Raw genomic sequence first — 13,825 nt, forward strand, 5'->3', positions numbered from 1 at the left:
CTCCAGTGCCACCGGCACCCATGATGTCTGTCCATCCTTGTAATAACCCAGCCAGCGTGCGCGGGCCAGACAGGTTAAATTAGCTCTGCAGTGTCACACAGCTAGGTAGGAGTGGACCCTGGACTAGAACCCAGGCTGCTGACTCTGCCCTGTACTGCCTTGATATGGGACCTGATCCAGGAGCATGGGGCGTGGGGAGCTACTCACCATAGGGGCAGTGCTGCCAGGATGGCTCCGGGGGCTTTGGCTTCCGGCTCAGGAAGTTGCTCAGAGTGGGTCCCCGGCGGCCCAGGGGGTCATCAGGGGGCATGAACCTGTGAACAAGCACAGGGGGGCAACTGCTGGACCCCCAGACGCTCACCTCTGGCACCTGTATGGGGAGCGGGCCCCAGCCAGCCGGTGCAAGAATGCCAGCACCAGGCATGGCGCCGGCCTGCGATCCCCATTCAGGGCCCCTTCTAGAGAACCCCCCAGAGGGTGTGTAGCATTTGGAGCAGAATCACCCTTGAGTCTCATGGACCCTAGGAGGGGCCTAGCCCAGCTCGCAGAATCACCGAAGTCTCCTGGCTTCACACAAGTCCTACTTAGTGGTACTCTCGGGTGGTTCCGGAGTCTGCATTTTAACAACTTTCCAGGTGATTCTGACCCACTGAAATGGAAGCCTCATTGCTCTAGGGCTCCCCTAGGCCTCAGTCTGAAAGCAACTCTAAACTGCTTTCCCACTGACCTCAACAGAAGTGCTGAGACCTCCATAGGGCAGCAGACAGCCCTGGGCCTGTGAGCCCTGGCTCAGATCCCACTTCTCCCGTGTTGCCCCACAGCTCTGGAGGCTCGTGGGGGAGTAAATATTAATAGAGTTTGAAATGCTAGCAGGGAGCCAGTGAGGAAGCAGATCTCGGGGGGGGGGGGGGGGGGGTGGGCACACAGAGCCTCCGTGACAGGCCCAGCCCCTTCTCGGCAAACCCAGGGAGCTCTGGGGTTGGTCTCAGCTTGTGCGGCTCTCTGACCCCAGCCCTGTTCTTGGATGATACCAGCCTGCCCCCTCTCTGCCCCTTCCTGTCTTCCTGGCATGTAGTTTCCCAACGAAGGGAATGCATCCTCAGTGGGCCCACAGCTCAGAGAGAGAAAGGGTCCTTGGAAGGAAAACTCCCCTCCTTTAGTGTCATCCATTTTTTATATGAATAGTTCTATTTCCAGGCGGCACTTCCAGGTCATACAAAGTTTCCACCAGAGGACTTGTGGACCCTAAATGGCAGGGCTAAGGGGGTCCTGTTTTTAATACGTTGGTGTCCCTTTGAGAGTCAAGGGTCATACTGAGTCCCACCGTGCAGACCATGTACATAGGCCAGCCCAGAATGGGGCAATCCCCAGGCCCAGGCAGCCTCTGTGGCTCAGATCCCAGCTTCCTAGCTACACAGCCAGCTTCTCCGAGTTGGGCGCTGACCAAGAATCTTAGGGAGCCGCCTGCTGCGGTTATTAGAAGTTCCCAAAGGCTTCACCTCCTGCTCTCCGCCAGGCCTTGGCCACGGCCAGCTGTGCCAAGAGGGCCCTATGGACGTGCCTGGGGCAATGGGGCGGGCGTCCTCTCCTACAGGCAGGCTCTGCCTCCTGGCAGTCGGGGGAACCTTCTGGCAGGCCCTTACCAGGGCCCAGTGCGTCAAAAGGACTTGGCTGGGGCCCTGGGCTGTCACCAGGCCAAGGGCAGCCATGATACATCAGACCTCAGTGAGGATTTTCTGGAACCCACTGTTATCAGACTTGCCAGATTTCTCTGGGCCTGAACTGGATGGAGGGAACCGCTGGCCCTGAGTACGTGGACATGACCATGGGGGCTACTGGGGGGTAGCTGCTTGCAAACGTCTACCCTGGGGCTTAGGAGGGTGAGAGTAGGGACAGGCATGCCCACAAATGGCAGAGCCTCTGCTTGAAACCACACCTGCTGCCTCCAAAGGCCTAGCTCTTTGCTGAAGTGGGAGCGATGTCTCAGCTTGCTGTGCCCTTCCCACCCTGGGCTAGCCACAGACCCATGCCGGGCTCCTGGCCTTTGCCTTTAGCACACCTGAAGACATCTGCCTTGCTTTCTCCTCACCTTAGCTCCATCTGGGAGCCCCTGCCCAGCATTGCTAACAGGCACTCGCCTTGTGTTCCCAACATCGCCCTCCCCCAGCTAGAGCTGGTTGGTTTAGGGCAGACCTGACCCAGAGGAACCAACCTCAGGGACAGAAGAACCAACTAGACTCTTTTGAAAATTTCAACCAACAGGTATGAGACAGACTCAATTTCAAGATCTTCACAACCCCATGGAGACGAGTCCCACATGTAATTCAAAAGTTAAAAGCAAAACAAGACAGAAACATAAAATAAGTGAATGGAAGTGCGACGAAGTTCAGCTCTCCCCCAGGATGCCTGTTTCGGCGCTCTTGCTTGCAATCGTAAACTCTTTAAAAATAAAAGCAACATGTTGATGGTGCGCCAGCTCGTGCTTTGCCCACCTGTGGGCAACTCGGTGCCAGGTTAGCTGTGTGCGGGCATGGGAACAGAAAGGTCATGGACAGTTGGGACAAAATAGCCCTGCTGGGGAAAGGCGGTCATGAAAGAGAGGAGACCCAGAGGGACAGGGAGAGATGAGGCGGCCCAGGGGGAGAGTGGATGACTTCCAGGGGGCTCGGTCTCCGGGGCTAGGTGCCCTCTCCTTTGACGTGATGTGCCCGTGACTGCAAGCCCCACCCCCACCCTGGGCTTAGGCTGGTTGGAGTGGCTTTGTGCTGGTCACCCCAGCCCCCCCACCCTGGGGGTCAGGACCCCCTGTGCCGCCACATACCGGTCGTTGACGAAGGAGAACATGAGCAGCCTCTGCTCGATGAACCACTTCCACTCGGGGTTCTCGCTCTGAAGGTCGCGGTAATTGTCGTTGGAGACGATGACCCCATCCAGCTCGTAGGCCACCTTCACGATGTAGCGGTCATCATAACAGACCACCCGCTTGCCGTTCACCTTGCGGGACGGGGTGTACACAAGCACGGCCTGCCTCTCCAGCGCCTCCAGCACGTGCTGCTCTGGGGGCCACAGGGCGGGCAGGAGATAGAATGTGGCGGCTTCCGGGGCAGGGCTCCCACCCCCAAATCCATCCTCACATCCCCCAGCATGCTCGGCAGCTCAGGGAGCCTCTCTGAGCCAGCTGCCTCCTTCCCCACCATGGCCCAGCCTGGCAGCTCAGTGAGGAGCTGGGGGTCCTGAGAGGCATGTGCCAGCAGCCTGGGGTCAAGGGGACCCGAGTCATGACAGGATTCCCCAGAACGGTACTCAACAAGGCAGCATCACTTCAGAAGGCACAGTGAAGCCATAGCTCTTGTCCTTCTGATGGTTACATGACATAAGGCCCTACCACACTAGTCACCAGAGTCCTTCTGGAGAAAGACGTTGGAATTTTAACTGGAATCCTGGCAATGCCAGTTCCTAGAAGACTTGCAATCCCCCTGAAAGGCTCCTGCCTGGGCCCACAGCTCAGAGCCACTCTCCATTTTCCCCATGGTATAGGGGTCTGCTTGGGACACCTTCGGGATACAGCCTCCCATACCACAGCTCTGAGGGACCCAAGAATGTAATAGGAGGTGTCTGGGATTAAAAATCTAGGGGCGCCTGGGTGGCTCAGTGGGTTAAGCCTCTGCCTTCGGCTCAGGTCATGATCCTGGGATCCTGGGATCAAGCCCCGCATCAAGCTCTCTGCTCAGCAGGGAGCCTGCTTCCCTTCCTCTCTCTCTGCCTGCCTCTCTGCCTACTTGTGATCTCTCTCTGTCAAATAAATAAATAAAAATCTTTAAAAAAAAAAATCTATAACCCGGGGGGCAGCCTGGGTGGTTCAGTCATTGAGCATCTGCCTTTGGCTTGGGTCGTGATCCCAGGATGGGTCCTGGGATCAAGTCCCCACGTCGGGGCTCCTTGCTCGGCAGGGAGCCTTCTTCTCCCTCTCCCACTCCCCCTGCTTCTGTTCCCTCTCTCCCTGTCAAATAAATAAATAACCTTTAAAAACAAACAAACAAAAAAGAATCCATAACCTGGGGACTCCTGGGTGGCTCAGTGGGTTAAGCCTCTGCCTTCGTCTCAGGTCATGATCTCAGGGTCCCATGATCGAGCCCCGGATCAGGCTCTCTGTTCAGCAGGGAGCCTGCTTCCCCCCGCCACCTCTCTGCCTGCCTCTCTGCCTACTCGTGACCTCTCTCTCTCTCTGTCAAATAAATAAGCAAAATCTTTAAAAAAAAAAAAAAAACGCCTATAACCTGGATTCTTGTCTCCACTCCCACTCCTAGGCACCTCGTTCCTCTCTGAACACCAGATTTTGCATTTCCTATAAAATGAGCATAGTGAGTCCTCCTTCACATCCTCGGTGTCTGTGAGCAAACTGGATGAGCTCATCCAGTTCCCAGGTAGACAGGTGAGGAAGTGAACGCATATCACGTAGCACAGGGTCTCTTATGGGAGCTAAAATCCACATTCCTGGAAAGTTTACTCTTTGACCTTAGTTGTGCCTTTGGGGGCATGCCAAAGAAAATCCCTTCTACCGGTAACAGTTACTCAGAACTTGGAAGAACATCAGCGTCTCCTTCACAAATTGTTTCTTCCCTCAAGTTGACATCCTTTCCTACATGACGTGGTTTCCAGACTTTTTAAAAAAAAGTACATAATGTGTAGAGGGTACAAAGGGTACTTTTAAAAAAGCCACCTGCGCAGCACTCCCTCAGAGAAGTCACCCACCCCGTGAGCGCCCCCCCCACTTTGCTGCTCCCCTCAATGTAGCCCAAAGTGTAGAACTTTGTGTTTTTAATTCCCTTCTTTTCATTTTCAAAAATGTGTAGGTTTCCATTCCCCAAAACGACTATGTTCAAGGTGATCAGGACCCTCTAGACTCTATACAATGGAATCACGCATACATATTCTTCTGCACTTGCTTTCTTCCTTTAACGTCGTGTCGGGGAGGTTGAACGTGTCCACAGGTTCACTGCGCTCAGTTCTGCATGTAAGTCTCCCGGGGAACAGAGGTACAAGGATTTCTCTAGGGCGTACCTCTAAGAGCGATGTTGCTGAGTCTCAGGGAAAGGCACTTTCGACAAGACAATGCCGAGTTGTTTTCCAAAGTGGGCATATCAAGTTACAACCTAACACAGCATTTTAGTAAACTTTGTCAATGCTTGGCATTTTCAGGTTTCTGAATGCTTGCCAATCTGGTGGGTGTAAGTGGCCTCTTATTGTGGTTTTATTTTGCATTTTTTTGGATACTAATGAGATTGAGCATCTTTTCATATGTTTATTGGCCATTTATGTTTTCTCTTGGGTGAAAGGCCTATTCATGCTTTAGTTCATCTTTCTGTTGGTCCTTTGTCTGTGTCTTATTAATTTGGAGAAGCTCTCTATAGATTCTGGACAGTAATCCTTCATCAGGAATGTGTGACGGATGGCCTCTCCCAGCTCAAGGCTTGTCTTTTTATTTTTTTGTTTTTGTGGTATCCACTAATGAAGAGAAGCTTTTATTTTAATACAGGCAAATTTATGAATCTTTCCCCTGAAGATTTGCACTTGTCATGACTTGTTTAAAAATTCCTTCCCTACCCCAAAGTGATTTCCCTACCCTTTACCCGTACTCCATTTAAATATTACACAACTGTTGAGAACCGCCATTGCCCACGTTCAGACACTGAAGAATGATTGGGGGTAACTGGCTCCTGGTAGAGAACTGAACACATGTATTTATCCCCACCTCCTTCTCATGGTTCCATTGAAGCGGCAATGAAGAAGTATACAACGGGGCGGGGGTCCATAATCACATTAAAATGGGCCAAGGAATAGCAGCAAACCCAGGATAACAGCAAAGAAACCAGGAGAGCAGCAAATCCAGGAAACCATATTGACCCCGCAGCACAGTGCTCGCTTCAGCAGCATATATACTAAAATTGACCCTGTAGCACATTGGGAGCCACAGTCCAGAATGTGTGTAGAAGGCTGAAAGGGATGCCTGGGTGGCTCAGTAGGTTAAGCGTCTGCCTTAGGCTCAGGTCATGGTCCCAGGGTCCTGGGATCAAGCCCTGCACTGGGGCACCCTACTCAGCGGGGAGCTTGCTTCTCCCACTCCTCCCTGCTCTTGCATTCTCTCATTATCTCTGTCACTATCTCTGTTTCTCTCTCTCTCTCTCTCTCTCTCTCTAATAAATAATACAATCTTTAAAAAATAAAAATAATTTTTAAGAAAAGAAACTATTAAAAAGAAGGCTGACGTGGATTGGGTGCCATTCTCCCTGCAAAGGCCAGAGCATTCAGGCCTGGGGAGAGGTAGCGGGATGAGGGCAGAAGTCAGGGTGAGAGCTACTCCTGGGGCTGCTGCATCCACCTTTTCCCTACCCTTACCACTATAAAGAAACTGAGGTGTCACTAGGAAGGGGGAGTTTTGCTGTGTGGCCTCTGACCTCGAGTAAAACCATCGTGGTTGTGGCATTGCAGTGAACATGGACTGGGCTGCCCAGACTCCCGCCTGCTGGGTCTGCCCGAGCAAGATCTGCCGGTCAACACTGACGGCCCGCCCAGCCACTGCGGGAAAGAGCCACACACCAGGGGAGAAAACACAAGGAAATCACATAGATATGGATCTAAGCTCTAACCAAACTGGCTCTTTATCCACAGATAAAAACTGGCCACCAAAAAAATCACCAGACTTTTGAGAAGACGTAACAGCACACACACATAAAGGGAGAGAGAGAAAGAGGTGGGGGGGAGGCAGTGAACAAAGAGAAGTGGTCCCCCAAAAATAAACAGCGTTCACAGAACTGAAGAGAACTTTTTAGAGTCTATATTAAAACAGAAATAGTCTACGGAGACTTCATCCCTAAGACAGGAGTGTCATTTCATTTAAGTAAGAAAGGCAGAGAATCTGAAAGAGAAGAATCGGTAATTGGTGACTATGGACAGAATTAAACACAACTCCAAAAGCTTTTGGTTAAAAGGCTGAAAGAGCAGAACTGTTTGTGTCAATTGGCCATTTAAGTTTAATAGTAAAAGACTAGTTAATGATAACAATGCATTGTAAAACCTTCAGAAGGAAAGGAGAATGTTTTGTGGACCATTTGTTTGTGTGTGTGTGTGTGTGGCAGTTTTAAGTTATTAGTTTTTAAAATCAGTACTTTTTAATGGAAACAACTTGACCAAAAATCTGTCACAGAATTTTGAGACCCATTAAAACAAAAGTTCAATGAGAAATTAAAAAAAGGCTGAAAGAGGGGTGTCTGGGGTGCTCAGTCAGTTAAGCATCTGCCTGCAGCTCAGGTCATGATCCCAGAGTCCTGGAATCAAGCCCCACGCCAGGCTCCCTGCTCAGCGGGGAGTCTGCTTCTCCCTCTCCCTCTGCACACAATAATTTGGGGGACTGAATCCTTCACACTAAAAGACAAAAAATTTGTTTATTCATCTATTCAACAACTATGCACTGAGCACCTACTGCAGGGCAGGTACTGTGCTAGGTGCCAGCGCTATGGCAGTGAGTATCCACAGTCCGTGCTTTCGGGAGCTTACAGTCCAGGGAGGAAGACAGACATTATCACACCAATAGCTAAGTAGGTAATTGACTGTAACTGTCCAGAGTACTTCCAAGGAAAGATGAACAGTACTTCATGAGCATATCCCTGCTACACCTACCTCTAATAGGGGTGTCGGATCTCGGTGGGTCTTTCCTCCAGGATGGGACAAAAACTTTGATGTAGGTGTGTCCTCTGTCCCTGAACCAGTCCACAGCCAGCTGGATTCCCCGGCAAGAGAAGGCTTCTTTATTTCCATGGCTACAAAGGGAAAACAAAGAAATCTGTAGAGTCACAGGAAGGGTTCCCAAAGAGTGATTTCCCCTGATCGTATCCTGAATCACAGTCTCCTAATCAAAGGGAATCAGGAAAATCTGCATTTTAAAATGTTCGTTCTTTGCAAAAAGTGTATCCCTTAACTGGCACCGTGCAGCATGTGATGGTACGTATGTGGAGAGGGTACTGGGCTCCAAAGGACATGCGTTCCGAGGAGGAATAGACAAGAACCCCCTTTTCACCTGAAGCTGGTAAGGATCAAGATGGGATGAAGGAGAGTGGCTGTCTGCAGAATGCTCTTGTCCTAAGAGAGGGGTGTCAGTGTGTTATGGGACTCCCCAAGTCCAAGTAAGGAGGCCAATGCGCCCCCCAAATGCCCCTGAAGTGTCGATGGAAGCAGGAAAGAGAGAGCAGCATGAGAGGAGGCCCAAGACCAGGCAGGGCTTTGCGTGCCTTCCTGAAGGCTTTCTTCCCCTAAGACCAATGAGAAGCCATAGAAGGATTTGAAGACTGGGGGGTCGGCATGATGAGATGTGATCCAATCCTGAGTATGTTTCCCAAAGCTGCAGCACAGCAGACGTTAAATTGGAAAGGAGCAAAGTGGGGGTGAGGTCCCAGATAAGAAGTTGTCACAGTCATCACAGCAAAACTAGATAATGACGTGGGCCGCATGGGTGGTGTCGGAGAAGGGAGAAGGGGAGGTGAACCTGAGAGATATTTAGAAGAGAAAAATCTCTAGAATGTGGTGACTGACAGGATAAAGGATGATAGAGAAGAAGGCTCTGAGGAGGCCTCCAGAACTCTGGCTTGTGCAGCTGTGGGCTCCCAGTTGACCCAGGGCGTTCTGGAGGAGGACTGGGTGTGGAGGGAAAGATTTCTGTCATGGACACACAGCAAGGGGGAGAAGCCTCTGTGAGGTCTGGGTGGAAAGGTTAAGGATACAGCTGGGGTCTAGAAGAGAGTTCTGGGCGATGCGCTCACACAGCGGTTGGAGCCATGGCATGGAGAGAATGGCCTGGCTCCCAGGAGGGAGAGCGAGAGGCCTGGAAGATGGGTCTGGGGGCACTCTGGGACTCAGCAGCTGGTTACGGGGAGACTGGGGCAATCTCACAGGAGAGACCGAAAGGGTCTACCAGGTGACAAGGAAGTTAACCAGAGGAGGCCGGCATTGTGCAAGCCACAGGAAAGAAGCAGCCGGGTGCTTCTCAGAGGGACCCATGAAGTCTGAAAACATCCCTCAGACTGAGTCTGTGCAGGTCAGTGATGTTTTGCTGGCAAGGGAGACAAGTAGATAGACCTGAGATAATGAGACTGCAGAATCAGACTTAGTCCTGGGTGCCATTCAGCCTGGCCTCAAGGTGAGGTCACTCTCTGCTCTGCTTCCTGCCCAGCCACCTGCACAGCCTGCAGCCCTGTATCTTGGCAGGCACCTTCTCCACGCCTACCGCAGGACCTTTGAACCGGATATTTCTTATCCTCTTGGCCTGGTCCACGCCTCCTTCTCCTTCAGATCTCACCTTCATCTCTACTTCCTCAGGAAAGCATCCCCGGACCCTTATTCTGAGTCCTCAGGGGACTAATCCCAGTTGAAGGATGACACCCACCCTAGGAGGAACAGGTCTCCCCCTCTCCTAAGTCACAAGCTCCTTTTGCTGCCTGCTGAATTCCCAGCACCTGCTATGGTGCCCAATGATGGGTAGCAGGTCAGTAAAAATGTGTTGAGTACATGAGTGGCTAAGAAGACACAGGTCCTTTGAGCAGCTAGAGGAGGAACAGCCCCAGGGGAAGAGTTGGCTAGAAAGACTTCAACACAGTGAAGGCTCGGCATGCCTAGGAACCAAAGAGAGAACAGAGTGACTGGAGGCATGGAGAGGGGGCAAAGGGGAGAGTTGTATGGGTTCTCAAAGAGCCGAGGGTCACCGGGACCACCATCTGCTGAGAAGCCTGGCCTCCAGCAGCCCGCCTACAACCAGACAAGGACAACGCTCCCGATTTTCATGCTGGCAGTTTGTCTTGGGCACAGCCCCTCCTGCTGTTTCCTCTGAGGGGCCAGGAGAGGTCCGGGTGTGCAAGAGAAAAACGGGACTCTCTGGAGACACAATCCATAGTAGTGCAAGTCAGGCTTTGTGGAGAGACCGAAGGAGAACTTGGAACTGCTTGGGTTCCAGGGATGATCAGGAACCAGGCCTTGTGTCCTATATCGGTAGTGTCTTCTGGTTTAGAGAAAATAGCCCTCTGGCCACGGAGGGAGGCTGATGCAAACACTAGGGAGAAAAAATGTCAACGTCTGTGGTGAAAGGAAGAGGAAGTGGACAGTGCGACCCTCTGCCCCAGCGGAAGCTGAAAAAAGAAAGGCGACGGAGGGAGAAAGAAGGGGTCCTTCCCAGGGCCCTCACCCCTGCATTCCTCAACTGCTCTACCCCCTGAGCCAGAAGCAGAGGGGTCAGGGTAAAAACCTCAGGATGGGTGCAAAGAGGAGGCCAAAGGCTTTTGGAGAAATCCTGGTTTTAGCAGAAGCAGCCTCCCAGGGGGCTATGAGGGTGCCTTGGAGGAAATGGGCAGACAGGTGAGCTGGAAGCAACATTTCTGGATCCCTTGCATGCCCGCAGGCCTGGTGGATTGTCTGAGGCCTGGGGATGGACAAACAGGCCCCTGGAGGGGGACAGAACTGTAAGCCAGGATGGCATCCCAAAAGGCCAAACGGGACCAATGACCTTTCTCCGCTGACCCTTCTAGAAGCCAGGCCAAGCCAGACCAGCCACCCTTTAGCAGAGACCAGTGAGGGTCCCAGACCCCCCTCTCCCAGCCAGCATCAGGTCTCTAAGCCCCCAGATGCATTTGCGAGAAGAGCAGCGGAGAGGAAAATGAACCCCAAATCATCCAGAAGGCAGAAGACACTGAGATATCACAAATTGGTAAGTTTAGGTTTGCTCTCTCTGTTACCTAAACAGGTAGGGAAGAGATCACATCTTCCCCAGAAAAGGTCTATTTTCTGTGCATATTAAAGCAGGAATGTGAACAACTAAAGACACTCCATCCCCAAACACACCTCTGTCGGTCACAACGAGGTCTCCCCTCCATCAGTTCCCTAGTAAACATATCACTACCACAATTCTTTTAAAATGGTTTCGCGAGTTCTCTCTTTTCTGTTACTTCCCATCTGTTTCTGACTGCACACCTTTGTGGGTAGGTGGCTGGAGGGGCCACATTCAGTGATGAGGCTGATCCCAGTCCCTCTGAAGAGGCAAAGGTGAGCAGGGCAATGAGTTCTGGTGCTGGGCAGGACCGCAGACTGCAGGGGCCCTCCTGGGGGCACGTGGAGGGGAAGGAGTAGTAGTTCAGGAGTTCAGAAAGAGAAAAACTGAGGAATGGTGCTACCATCCATTGGTGCTACCATACCATTTTGCTGCTTCGTGCAGCAAAAATGGGTCCCATGGCCTCTTTCACATAAGACTCCAAGATGGTGGACCCTTAGCCAAGAGTTTCAAAAGGGCAACAAATACCGTGAAGTCCAGGAGAAGATGGAACAACCACACATCAGCTCGTAGCCTTTCTTCCCTCCCTAAGAAGTGTTCTCCCTTCCAGCTTTGACTCCAGGTAAGGGAAGTCAGGGACTAAACCCTAGAGTCACTTAAGCTGTTGTCTCTGGAATGGAGGATTTTTATTCAGGTCCGTGGTTCTGCAGGACTGGATTCCCACACACCGACCCCAAACTCCCCTCTGAGCCTTCTGGTCTCTTTTGAGATGTGGAGACTATTATTGTTCAATCCTTGCCATATATATATATATATATATATATATATTTTTTTTTTAAACCAACCTCAAAACCCCATTATGGCTGCCCTATTTTTGACCACAGAAAGCCCCAGGCCATGGCAGGATTGAAGCCACAAGCAGGAACCACCTTCTCACTGAGTTGGGGGGGGGTCCTCTCTCTAGGATTGGGCAAGCTCCCAGTCAGGCAAGAAAGCCCCACGGTTGCCCTAGGAACACACCTCTCGGCACACAGATGAAAATGCAGAAGCCAAAAACACCTTCTCCTTTGTGCAGCCCTCCACTCACTCAACATTGTTTTGTGAGCAAGGCTCTGTGCTGAGTCCTCAGAGACCAGTGAACAGGACAGTCCTCATTCCTGCTTCCTGGAGCTCATGTTTAATATTTGTGGAGTCGTATGTACCGGGCCACTTGGCACTCGGCGCTCCAATCATTACAAGGAGCCCCTGAGGAAGTGACCATCCTTCTACTGTACCCTTGAGGAAACTAAAGAAAAGAAATGTGTCCAATTCCCTGATCTAATGACAGGTCTCAGAGCCTGACCTGTGGGGTTGCAAACTCCTCCGCCTCCATCTCTTATCCCAAGTGTTCCTGCCCCTCCCAGTCCCTGCCTGTGGAAGCAAGACAGTAATTCTTTTGGAGCTTAAGTCACCTGCTGTTACAAGGCTGGCGTTGGGGGGAAGGACCTTAGCTCTTTTTTTTAATTATTTATTTATTTATTTATTTATTTGACAGAGAGAGAGAGAGATCACAAGTACACAGGCAGAGAGAGAGGAGGAAGCAGGCTCCCCACCGAGCAGAGAGCGTGATGTAGGGCTCGATCCCAGGACTCTGAGATCATGGCCTGAGCCAAAGGCAGAGGCTTAACCCACTGAGCCACCCAGGCGCCCCAGGACCTTAGCTCTTATTAACAGTCACTGCAACCAGCTCCCCAGGTAGCTGAGAGCCAGGCCCTGGGAAAAGGAGACTGAGGAGGGAGGTTTTTTTATTTATTTATTTATTTATTTTTAAGATTTTATTTATTTATTTGACAGAGAGAGATCACAAGTAGACAGAGAGGCAGGCAGAGAGAGAGAGAGGGAAGCAGGCTCCCTGCCGAGCAGAGAGCCCGATGCGGGCCTGGATCCCAGGACCCTGAGATCATGACCTGAGCCGAAGGCAGCGGCTTAACCCACTGAGCCACCCAGGCGCCCAAGGAGGGAGGTTTTGAATAAAGGGAGCATGGTAAGGGGAAGTGGGCGTCTGCCTGAGGCAGGCTTTGTCTGCAAGACAATCCCGCCTGGGGCAGCCAGGGTCCTGCAGCCCTTTACGGGGAGGAGCCCACCTCACAACTCATCACTGTCGCAGTCTCTTGCCCAGGAGGTTCTGCAGAAGTCAGCAGCTCACAGAACCGTCCCTCGGAGCATGCAGTGGCGGTGGCGGGGTGGGAGGAAAGGAAAAGAGAAGTGGTGGTCCCTTTAGAGCATGAGCTGTGAAGGCACGCCACTCTTTCCATTCCGTTTCTTATTTGGAGTTAAACTGCAAACACCTGGAACCTGGAGTTTATAGCCTTTGCCCCAAAAGATCTTTCCCCAGCTCACATCAGGGGAAGAGAGAGGGTGGCCTCTGGAAGAGGGGTCACCTTCATCTCAGAGAAGGAGAAACAGGTGCAGACCTAGCCAGCATAGGTCAGAGGCAACTCAGGAGCTCCACAGCAGGTGTGGCCCCCAGCCTTGGAGGGCAGCCTCCGCTAGTAACCCATGGGGGTGGGGGAGGAGGCTGAGGAACCCCCACCCCCTTGCAAGCCTGAGGTCTGATCACTGAAGATTCGTGACTCCAGAATAAGTCAAATTCTGTTGAGGTCTCCAAGAGTTTAAAAATGTACATGAGAACCCAAACAAAAAGCCCTGTGCACCCCAAAATGAGGGCACATTTACATGAAACCCTCGTCTGGGGGCAGCAAGAGGATGTGAAATTATCAGGTGGTTTTTCGCCCAAGCTGAAGTCCTTCCAATCTCTCTTTCGGGCATTTGCCTACAGAATGCACCACCCAGGAGGCGGCAGTCAGCCCCTGAGAAGCCGCGCAGCTCCTAACACACAGTCCACGAAAGCCACCGTCTGGTTCAAGACTGCTGGACCCTGTCCTCAGGGTCAAGTGCGACGCCCTCGAGTACACTGAGCCCACACCCTCCTCTCTCCGGTATGGACATGCGTGCACATATGCACAGGCCCACCCACGC

General features: G+C 51.9%; 1 protein-coding gene across 1 annotated transcript in view; it reads right to left on the reverse strand.

Moving 5' to 3' along the window:
- ZC3H12D (zinc finger CCCH-type containing 12D) overlaps positions 1-13,825 on the reverse strand; it is a 29,785-nt gene that overhangs the window by 3,605 nt on the left and 12,355 nt on the right. Inside the window, exons 4-6 of the mRNA XM_047734233.1 lie at positions 7,678-7,817; positions 2,822-3,056; positions 208-314 (exon numbers count right to left, since the gene is read on the reverse strand). Coding sequence (XP_047590189.1) covers positions 208-314; positions 2,822-3,056; positions 7,678-7,817 — 482 coding nt within the window. The remainder of the gene's footprint in view (positions 1-207; positions 315-2,821; positions 3,057-7,677; positions 7,818-13,825) is intronic.

This window comes from Lutra lutra, chromosome 6 (genome assembly GCF_902655055.1).
Source record: "Lutra lutra chromosome 6, mLutLut1.2, whole genome shotgun sequence".
NCBI classification, from domain to species: Eukaryota; Metazoa; Chordata; class Mammalia; order Carnivora; family Mustelidae; genus Lutra; species Lutra lutra.